This window comes from Panthera pardus, unplaced genomic scaffold (genome assembly GCF_024362965.1).
Source record: "Panthera pardus isolate Hobbes unplaced genomic scaffold, ASM2436296v1 HiC_scaffold_5, whole genome shotgun sequence".
In the NCBI taxonomy this organism is placed as follows: Eukaryota; Metazoa; Chordata; class Mammalia; order Carnivora; family Felidae; genus Panthera; species Panthera pardus.
In genome coordinates, this window is record NW_026526980.1 from 8,310,307 (window position 1) to 8,321,537 (window position 11,231).

General features: G+C 44.7%; 1 protein-coding gene across 7 annotated transcripts in view; it reads right to left on the bottom strand.

The window, feature by feature from the left end:
- Nucleotides 1–7,491, bottom strand: part of MARF1 (meiosis regulator and mRNA stability factor 1) — a 39,345-nt gene extending 31,854 nt beyond the window's left edge. For 6 of the 7 annotated variants that reach the window (XM_019468670.2, XM_019468668.2, XM_019468667.2 and 3 more), the window contains exons 1-4: nt 7,374–7,491; nt 3,812–4,013; nt 1,036–1,728; nt 115–289 (exon numbers count right to left, since the gene is read on the bottom strand). In XM_019468670.2, coding sequence (XP_019324215.2) covers nt 115–289; nt 1,036–1,728; nt 3,812–3,955 — 1,012 coding nt within the window. In that variant the 5' untranslated portion in view covers nt 3,956–4,013; nt 7,374–7,491. The remainder of the gene's footprint in view (nt 1–114; nt 290–1,035; nt 1,729–3,811; nt 4,014–7,373) is intronic. The other variant, XM_019468671.2, reaches the window with a different exon arrangement.
- Between the last annotated feature and the right edge of the window lie 3,740 nt (nt 7,492–11,231).

An 11,231-nucleotide genomic window follows, 5' to 3' on the forward strand; every position in this document is an offset into this window, starting at 1 on the left:
TGCACATACATAGTAGCTTTAGACCACAAGAATCTTTTCAAGGTGATTAAATGCAGTGTATCAGATACTGAAAACTACTTAAATATGCACATTTTATACCATACTGTCATTTACCAAATTTCGAAGCAGCTTTGCCTAGACTGGTCGCCAATAACAACGTGGTCTCCTTCCCTGCTCCTTTGGTTCCACAGCCATTACACAGAGGAATAGTAACAGGTGCAGTTTGAGTATTTGGAGGTGGTATATTTGGCCAGACTTTAGCAGCATCAATTATACTATTTCTTGCCGGCTGTTTTAAAAATTTTTTTAAAAAAAGGAGGAGGTTTCAGACACATCATTTCAGAACCTAGAGTTATAAACAACAACTGAAAACACATTCTAAGTGTTTCTTCTTTCCACCTGTTAGAATCTGTCGCCTCTGACAGGATGTATTTTCAATATTTCAGTGCATTCCCAGAACTATTAGCTGTTAATTCACAAACTCACTTCACAAAGTGACTTTAAATGGTCTGGGACGACTTTCACAGCCTAGGGCATAGGTATCCTGCAGAGGAGACCCAGACATACTTTCCGTAAAGGAAACTAAAATCTTTACTTGAACACCCGTGTGATCGAGGCCAAGTTCCAAGTCCCTCAAATTATTACCAAAGAACACCATGGGGTGACCTATGTTAACATGAATGGGTCCATATATGAGGTGAGTGTTAGTTATGAGAACTCTAGCCTTTAAGACACAACGGAACCCGAAGCTTCGCCGAACTAGGTGTATGTGTAGGCAACGCATTTATTACAACGAGAGCCTCTAAAAGCACAAACTACGTGAATAAGGACTCTGCACGTTTTTGGATGGGCCTTCCCATTTTACCCTTCGCCTCTTTCGGGACCGACAGAGGCTATGCTGCTGGGGAGAAAGCTACCTCACAGAAGAATCTTCAGCCCCATGCACCACAAAGACTTTTCGAGACAGATCCACTTTAAAAAAGTCACTCCTCAAAAGTCAGCTGCACCCAACATAACAAATAAAAAGATACACACCTTGTTGAGACAGTCTTCGCAGTAAAGTGAGCCCTTTAAACAAACCGGAGGTACCACGTTTAGGTGCAAAGAATTGGTGCACAAGTGAGGCGTTAGCTCCGACTGTGAAATGTGCTCTTCCAAACGCCCCGGAGCCCCGCTCGTGAAATCAGAACAGGGGAAATAGCCAGCGGAGGCGCAGCCCTGGAGAGCCGGAAACTGATGCAGCTTGTGCACGTTACCATGGCAGGATTGGAAATGAAGCTTTCCACAACAGGGCAGGTGTTTGCAGGAAGATAGATTACTCTCTAGACACATGCTGGGGAAGTCACTTGCAAGGCCGGCCAAATTGTTCCTAGCTGAGGCATTCTGGAGCGAAGATGCAGACTGGAAGGCAAACCCTGAGCCTACCTGACACGTGACTGTCCTGGTGCTCTGTGAGTCTAACAGTGCGCCTGGGTGAATCAAGCTACCGCTACCTCCGCTACCACCGCTGCCACCGCCACCACCAAAACGCATCGGCGAAGTGGAGGGTTCATTAGGGCAATGAGCGCAGCAGCTTACTTTGGGGACAGGTGAAAGCTGTATTTTAGGTTGCTGGAGAGAATGAATATCTGGAAGCGGGACTGCTGGGAAAAGTTTAGAGCCAGCATGAAGGGGAGACGGCACGTCCTTTAACTCCACAGCAGCTTTCTTGTTCTCCATGTAATCTTTCTGGGAAGAGAAGACCAGAAGGCAAGTTAGCTTCACGGGGCCGGTGAGTTTTGGTTACTCACATCCTACTGCAATCTAGAGACGGAAGTAGTGTTCAGTCCTGTTTACATCACTCGATCACAACCAAACGGAAGGAGAACGGTGTGGCGGCTGAAAGCAGGGGCCTTATTCACAGAACAGGGAAACGGACTATCAAAATCAAGACCGTGTCCTTCCTGGATTTTAAGAGACTGGGGCATGGTGCTGCTTACACAGCCAGCAAGGCAGGTTAACCGTCTGTGCCTCAGGGACTTCCCTTTGATAACTTCCCCTTGCCTCACAGGGCCTTCTGAAGATAAAACAGGTGGTACGAAAACAACACAATCACGAATGGCGTTCAACAAGGATGGCTCACAAGCCAAGTGCATTGAGGAAAATACTTAATGGTTCCTGCAGTCAGACCATAAAGGGTTTACCAAGGTCCTCCAGATGATTCCAAACTTTCGGATGAGACCAGCTATCTGCCCACATGGCCCATCCATGGAGTCTTAAACGTGCTGTTGGGGACAAGAAGCAAACTCCAGGCTATCATGACCTAAAGCCACAAGGCCAACCACTGCTATGTAGCCAGTGAAAAGGATTAATTAGAAAACCGTTCGGGCACAATATTCAAGAGAAATAGCTTGTCATATGCCTCCACCACAGACACAGGACGTTGTGTTGTCGTTGGTGTTAGAGACCTGGGTTGGAATGTGATACTCAGCAGTTGTAGGACCTGGGGTAAGGTACATAATAAACCTCTCCATACTTCGGTTTCCTCAAGCTTCAGTTGGGAACACGATGTAGCTCCTACAACAGCTAGGAGGATAAAACACGACAGTGCACATAAAGCACTCAGCAGGGTACCTGGCCACTGAAAGGGGATCTAACTAATCATTAGCCCTTCCTGGCTGGCTGCAGGAACTATTAAGAGAAAGCAGATATGGTGATGGAGACATGCTCTTCCCTCAGAGTACAGAACGGGCCATCTAACTGCTATGGTTTCACCCCTTTGGCTGTGGTTCTACATTAACCTGGGAGAGCACACTCATTTGGGAGAAATCAGGATCTGAAGATGTAGGATTTTTCAGGTCGACTTCTCCTAAAAGGGCGGGGGGGGGGGGGGGGTTGCTGATAACCAACTGACTGCCAACAAGCAGTGTGTCCTGCTCTCTTGGTAATTACAGTTCAGGCTAGAAATTCATTTACTGGCATTCGGATTTATATAGATCTGGCTCTTATGGTCTTGACTCAGGTCTGGGTACCACTGAAAGAAGCAGGTGTCTGGATCTATAAAGTGAAAGTGCAATCCTGTATTGTCGGACCCCAAGGGGGCCTGACCGACCGTCCCAGGAAGCCCTGCTTAAGGTACCAACCCTGCTGTCAGATGTCCTTAAAGTAAATGACCACAATTACTGATGCCATGCAAAAAAGAGAACTATATAATGAAACTCTGGAGGAGATAAGGAATTTAGCTGAGTTTTAAAAAAGTTATTAATACCCTTATATAAATTCATAAAGTCTCATTCAAATCCCAAATGCAAAAGCCAAAAAAAGGAAAGAAACAAAATAGAAAAGTGGGAACATGATGCATGCAGGACATCAGAAAAAGTCAAAATCACTATGAAAAAACAAAGGAAGAAGTTGCAGACACGTTTAAATGTTCAAGAGAAATCTTGAACAGAAAAAGACCGCCAATAAGGTCCTTTCAATCTTCCCTTGATTTTAAGACTCAAACCTCAGAAGGCTACAATAGAATAAAGTCTATTTTATACTTTCCTCTGATTCGACTCTACAATTTGGATTTCATCTTTGGAATCTCTGACTTTCCTAAGAAGTAAGTCTTCCCAAAATGTTAACATTAAATATTCAAAGCAGCTACAGTTAAAAAATTATGCTCTCCTTGAGTCAGAAATTATAATCATGTGCTACAAGGAGGAAAAAGCAGGATGCAAAGTAAAACTTAGCACAGACTCCAGGGAAAGAGAGACTGCCCCAGACCAAATGGGCCACTCATCTATTTGCATAAGGAATTTGCTATGTCCTCAGTCTTGCACATAGTTACCGTGTGGGGGCTAAGTGGCAATGTGTGCTCAGGACGAGAAAAGCAATTAGAAAATTTCCAGAGCCATGGCTTAGCATCATTATTTTGTCGGAGCCATCCGAGTGTTCTACTGCAGGGGTCCTCAGTTCCGTTTCCTTCCATCATACAGCCATACAAAGTGGTTCAACATTCTCCCATCTTTCTTTTCTGTCATTCTTCCACCCTGTTAAGAACGAGATCTCAACATCAGTTATTTGCATAAGGACAAATTTTACTATTAAAAAGTGTAACTTCAACCGTACTTATGGCGCAACTACATTTACGGTATAATAGCTCCCAATAAGTCAGATCATAGAAACAGAAGTAGAATTCTAGCCAAGTGACAACCTCCTCCAGCCCCGAGGAGGCCTTTTCTACAGTTTTTCTTAATTCTTCTCAAGCATCTCTCCCCTAAAGGCTCTACTTGCAAGGGTCAAAATGTTAATAGACAAGAGCATGTAATTTTAGTAAAAGAACAAACACACGTCTTCATTTCCAATTATGTAAGATTCTGGCATCTGACTTAACAGCAACCTAACCCACTGTGTCATTGATGTGACTACAGAAGGTCCAAATTAAGTGACCTCTGTGGACTCTGAATTTGATTCTGCTACAGAACAAATCGAACCAATTCCTTCATTTACTTATCATGAAAGTGCAATCTGATATACCAGCAAAAATCCAACCGAGAAATCTCAAGTCACAGATGTGCTATATCTATTCCAGTGCAACCACATTCTTACAAGTCTTAAACAGTACAATAAAAGCAGATCAAATCGATAACAGCCACTGGGCATGGAGGCAGCCTGCCAATGGTAAGGACAGCGGAACGTCACTCCCAAGTCTTCGCCATCATACCAAACAACCACCTCTTCTTACCCACAGTGGCCATTTTAAGGCCATCAATTTATCAGAAAGTTCACCTGAACATAAATAAAACAATTTTTTTAATGTTTTTATTTATTTATTTTGAGAGAGATAGGGCATGAGTGGGGATGGGGCAGAGAGAGAGGGAGAGAGAAAATCCCAAGCAGCCTCCGCATGGTCAGCACAGAGCCCCACACAGGGCTCAGTCCCGTATACCGTAAGACCTGACTTGAGATCAAGAGTTGGACACTTTAACCGAGTGAGCCACCCGGGCGCCCCTGAAAACAATTTTTTTAGCTATCACTCTGATAAGATGCTCCTCTCAAGAGTTTAACATCGACACAATATGGTGAAGGGAACAATGACTAACCAGTACTCTAAAATATACAGCTGATCACAGAAAGCAGGGGTAGGCAAACTATAGCCGGCCAGCCAAAACCAGCCTGCTGCTTGTATTTAAATGGCCTTCAAACTAAGAATGTATTTTATATATCTTTAATTCTTAGGGGAAAAAAATTGTGCGACACAACATTATATGAAATTCAACTTTTGGTATCTATAAATAGAGAAATTTGTTTAAGTACTGTCTGGGGCTGTTTATGCACTACAACTACAGAGTTGAGTTACCAGAAACAGAGACTGGCGGGGAAGGCCTAAAACATTTACTATTTGGCCCTTAAGTTTCAGTTTCTTCCTCTGTACAGAGTGCCTCATTTCTCCCCCTCCAAGGCAGGGGGGGAGGAGGGGGAATTAGACAAAGGACTCCTCCCAGCTCCCCATCCATTTGTTTTCACCAATGTATAGTCTGTGCTAAGCACAGGGCTTGCTAAATCTTACATACTAAGTAATTATTTGTTAAATGAAGGAATGAATAAAGTAACTATTTACCTACTACATACAGTTAGGAGTTAAGTTAGAAGCAGAGACAGCATTAACAGCCACAATGATAAATTATAACAGCTATACTAGCTGTTTTTCTTACTCAACACAGGTTTTATATTCCCTTACAATCTCCTCTTTAGATCATAGGAATCTGTGATGTTCACAATACACAACTTCAACATGCTCTCTCACCTCTTCAAGGCCAATGCTGAAAGTGAGGTAACAGGAAGATTACAATACAGATTACAAAGTACTTTTATTTAACATTATTTCCTCATTCAGTAAATATTTATTTAGTGTCTACTATATAACAGGTCTGGGCTTGGCCCAGGAGATACAATGATGAAAGCAACCAAACAGTAAGATCCATTTATGTAATCTTTTTTTCCCCACAGTCAATCTGTGAGATAGACTAGAGAGAAATAAACCACATTTTACAGAGGAGTAAGCAGAAGTTTAATTAAGTTTTGCAACTTGCCAAGATCACACAATTAGAGAGGGGGCAGAACCAGGCTTGTCCACCCCTTTCCACCACAACAAGGTGCCTTCCGTATTGCTCAACACAATCAACAGAAAGTACAAATGTATTGGCAGGTTAGTGGCCCGCACCCAGAAAATTTCCCAAGCATTCCTGGGAATGCCACTAAGTACTTAGGCAGCCAAAGCAAGTTCTATCCGACGTGAGTGAGAGTCTTTGAACAATTCAGACAGTGCTTGAGAGCACAGACTCTACTGTTAGTCTGTGTATTAAGTCCCGATTTTGCAGCTTCCTATCTGTGCAGCTTTGGAGAGCTCACAACCTCTCTGAACCTCAAATCCTATCTGTAAAATGGGCCTGATAGTAACCGCAGCATCCTCAAAGGGCTGTTGTTGGGATTTAATGAGACAGTCACATTATGAAATTTAGAAGTGGCCTTCTCTTAACACCCAAGCTAGTCCTGGATCCACAAACCACCCCAACCCATTACTTTGTTTTCATAGGTCTTCTATCTAAAATTACTTATTTGCTTGATGTTTTACGTCGCCCCTATTGAATATAAACTCCATGACAGCAGGCATCATGTTTTCTCATTCAGGGCTGTATTTCCTGCACCGAGCAGTGTCCAGTACCTATCAACAATTGTCCAATGAGTGAAGAGTTCAATAAACGTCTAGGGAGACCACTTAGGTTTTCATCCCCCAGGAGGCAAAACACCACAGTTACCGCTCAGAGAAGTTGGGGAGTCCAAAAGATACAAATGTAACTGGAAAGCTCTTGGTAATACCAGAAAGGTGCTTGGGAAACTAACACGTGTACCACGGTGTTGCTTTGCAATTAGTAGTGGGAGTGGCTGAGGGCAACTCAACACTTATCTGTCAAGCCAGAGACTACACCCTAGAGTGTTGAAAGACCGAGGAGAACGCAAAAACGCTCGGGGCGGGGGTTAAAAACACCCGCCCCTTTACTCCTCTCTGAACCTTCCAACTGTGCACACTGCTCGAGAAAGGTTGCTCTCCACACCTGGAAGCCCCACAGGGAGCAGGGAGGCAGGTGCGGGCGGGGAGCCAAACACCCCCAAAAGGCAGCAGCGGCGCAGCAATGACAGTCGTGAACGGACCTGAAAGGGAGACAACCGGAACCTTCGCTGGCGGCCTGACTGGTGGGTCCCAGTCCTTCACCTCGGAGTAGCCAACCTCCCCCACCCCCGCCAGCAAAGGGCAGGGGAAGGGGGGGGTACTTGTCCCGCCTCCAGCTGGTGGCCCCAGAGCAGTGAGTCCGTCAGGAACTAGTACCCAGCGCTGCCAGCCAACTCACCTCAGCCGCCGGCTCCACCTCCGCTCACATTCCGGCCCCGCCGCCTTCCCCCCGCCCCCCCAGGCCCTTTGTTTTGATTCCCGACTCCGCAGCTCCCGCCGCCGCCGCCAAGCGCACCCTCCACTTCCGCTTCCGCACCGCGCCGCCCCTGTCGCAAAACCGACGCCCTTCTCTCCCCACCTCGCTCCGCCCCTTCCTCCACTCCGCCCCCGCCGCCGCGTCCTCCCGCGCGGGGCGTGCTGGGAACCCCGGGGGGGGCGGGGCCTCGCGGCCCTGCAGCCTCGTCAGGCTCAGTCCCCTCCCGATAAACCCCTAAATAGGGTCCTTTCCCGGAGGAGACCCCGGCTTTTTTGGCGAAAACCCCGAGTTTAAGGAGGCCTTCTCCCTTGCTTATCGCGGTGGAGTGGAAAGGAACCTGAAAGCGAAGAATGAGGGGGCTTGTGAGGTGGAACCGGGGGAAAAAAAACCTCCCAACCGGGAATTGGTACAATTCAGCTCTTTCGGTCTTTCGAGGGAAGACGCTTTAAGTGGGATTTCGATTTAAAAAAAAAAGTCGTTTTGGCGCGCGTTCCGCTCTCCCTCGCTCCCTGCTCTCGTCACGTGACGAGTCTTTTTTTTTTTTTTTTTTTTTTTTTTAATGAAATGACGCATATTTTCCACAACATCCTTAATCTAGTGCGACCTAGCGGCGAGAGGAGAGAAAAATAACTGCCAGCGGGGCTTCTTGCCCCGGTGGCAGAAATGAAGATGTGGACCCGGAGTCGGCGGGACAGTGTCACCTACTCTTAAGGGGTCCTCGTGATTTTAGTTAAAAAGCGTCATTTTTAATGTGTTTTTTTTTTTTTTTTTTTTAAGAGAGAGCGCACGCAGAAGCGTGCTTGAAGGGAGGGGCGGGGAGGACGGGGACAGACGATCGGAACCCCGTTCTGTGCGGACAGCAGAGAGCCCGAAGTGGGGCTTGAACTCCTGAACCGCCAGATCATGACCTGAGCCAAAGTGGGACCTTAACCGATTGAGCCACCCAGGCGCCCCAGAAAATATCATGTTTTGAAAGCGCTGGTCCGGAGCTCGTTCCAACGCATGTTGAACTGTTCCAGGGGCCGGTTGGGGGAAGCCCTGGGAAGCCAGTGACAGTTTAGGTTTTAGGTGGATGCATGTGCCATGGTTGCGGTGGTGGTGGTGGGGTAGGTGCTTCGCAGTCTTCACTTTGACCTGAAGGGTTTTATTTTAAAGCTCAGCACCATGGTCATTTTTGAAACTGCCAACTGCTCGCGATTTCCTGTTGCCAATGAGAAAAACAAAGCGCCTGTCTAAATCCAGACCAATTTAAGATGTGCTGGCTGAGTTCGACCTAGAAGTTTGCTGAGAAAACAGATGAATCTTGCAGAAGAATAAGCAGAAACCACCCAATGAGATTCCCCTCCCCCACCCCCAGGCTGCGGGGTGAGGCAATTTCATTAGGCAATTCGCATTAAGTGGGGGAAATTTCAGGGGAAGCTGATCCATCCCTGTAGACGTCCTTGTAGACGCCTATTGTGGAGGGCAAGATCAAACACGCAGCTGAAGCACCCTTCGTGCTCGCCTTTCAATTTCCAGAAGGCAGATGACAAGCATACACATCATCTGCCTGCTTAGGTATTTATTACTGCTGAGTAAATCTTCGCTGTGTCTGTGTGTGGGTATTATTTTCCAAGTGGGAATTAGAACAGAGGAAAAACAGCCCTGTGTCTAGTGTGGTTTTTGTTTTTTTTTTTTTCTCTCCCAAAGTAGGAAACAAATAATGCTTCTCTTTGGAGGAGTTTTTCTTTTTATTGCAGTTGAGTACCTCTGAACACAGACCAAAGTAACTGAAAATATAAAAAGGAAACAAAGTAATTGTGGATTTTAATTGCCTTTTAAAAAAGACTTTTAGTCGCAAGAACAATACAGAGCAGACACATTTTGTTGGACTTTGCTTGGCATTCTTTCAAGCCCAGAACTGTGCCTGATCTCAACAAGTTAAATGCAGTCAATAAAACGGAACCAATCGGTTATGGAAAGTTAATGAAAAGTCTGAATTACAAACAATTTTTGATGAGATGCAGTTTTAGTGTTTTCTGTAGAAAAACAGCCTAAGCAGAGGACACCAGTGCTTGGAAGCAATTGTGAAGTGAAATGCAATTTGATACTTGTGAAAGAGTGCTTTCACATTTTTCTGAAGATACATTTTCTTAAATATAGGCCCTGTTAATCTTACTCCTGTTTCTTTCCTGGGCAAACTCTTTTATCAGAGAGTAACTTTCAGTTTTTCCCTGTACAAATTATAATCTTCACATTTATGAAACCAGGATGAAGTTTTCTTTGGGGGCTATTTAAGCGGCTACTTTACATTTAATTCACCTCCTCAATTAATCTCGCTGCCACTACAGGAGTTTCTCCCCCAGCAACTTCTCTCCTATGTTTAGTTCAGTGTTTTGTAATAATAAATTATGATGGAAGGACATATGCAAGAAAAACAACTCTCTGCTAATTCTAATTATTCTAATGCTAATTCTTAATATGTAAAAGCTACAAGGAAAACAAATTGAATAAAGGGAGGAAAAGGTTTTAAAGTGCACCAAAATTTTCATTTCATTTTAAAGGTTTTACCCAATAACCAATCCATTTCCCTAAAGTATTCCTGAAGAGGATTTTCATGATCATTTCAGTATCCTCCCTGTTGTCTTTATGGAAAATGAAGGAAATTGGAAACTAACTAGTTTAAGTGACATGATCAATGACATTTAGGCAGGCCAAACTCATCGATTTGTGCTTCAGTTTATCTGTAAACTGGGATGATTACTCCCTGCCCAGAAACCCCAGGGAATAGAGAGTCAAATAAAATTCTGAGAGTGAAAGAAAGCATCAGAGGAAAAGTATCAAGAGGCTGCAAATTATTAGTGTTTGTGACCAGGATGGAAGTTTCCTAAAAGACATTTTGGGGGGGCGTCTGGGTGGCTTGGTCGGTTGGGCGTCCGACTTTGGCTCAGGTCATGATCTCACGGTCCGTGAGTTCGAGCCCCGCATCGGGCTCTGTGCTGACAGCTCAGAGCCTGGAGCCTGTTTCAGATTCTGTGTCTCCCTCTCTATCTGCTCCTCCCCAGCTCATGCTCTGTTTCTCTCTGTCTCAAAAATAAATAAAAGTTAAAAAAAAATTTAAAAAAAAGACATTTTGGTACTTTCCTTAACCCTGTTGATAGAGGTAGTGATGTTCCCTTTTGGGTCTCTGAGCTTTGGGAACTAGCAAGGAGTCAAAATGAAGTCGAATTAGAGAAAGGTCAGTCTTACCCAAGGCAGGGAGGTGGGAAGGATTCCAGGAGTGTGGAGAGAGGCCTCAAAATAGCTAAAAAATCTCTTTGCCTCTAGGGTAGTGCTGAAGAATGTGGGTGTAGGAGTCAAACAGACCCAGGTTTGAGGACTGATTTGTAATTACTAAGTGGAACACCTTAGGCAATGCATTTAATTTCCTGCACCTTTATTTTCTCATCTTTAAAATGAGGACAATAAAAGTGCTTTTCTGTGGTCCTCATTATCTGGGTCTCAGGTCCATTGTCACCTCCATAGAGCAGACTTCCCTGACTATGTGAAGTGACCTCTCTCAGCCCTTTTCTATCAAGTGACCTTGCTTTATTCTTAGCACTTACTAACATCTGAAATTATTTTACCGTTCACTGGTTTTCTCTCTTGCTTTTAGCATAGGCTTTTGAGGATTGGCATCTTGTCTGACATTGTGTCATAAGCCTGATTGCTCAATAAACATTTGTTGGTGAACAATTAGGATTGTTATGAGAATTAAGAAAACCCATGTCAAGAAGTTAGCATCGTGCCTGACACATATAA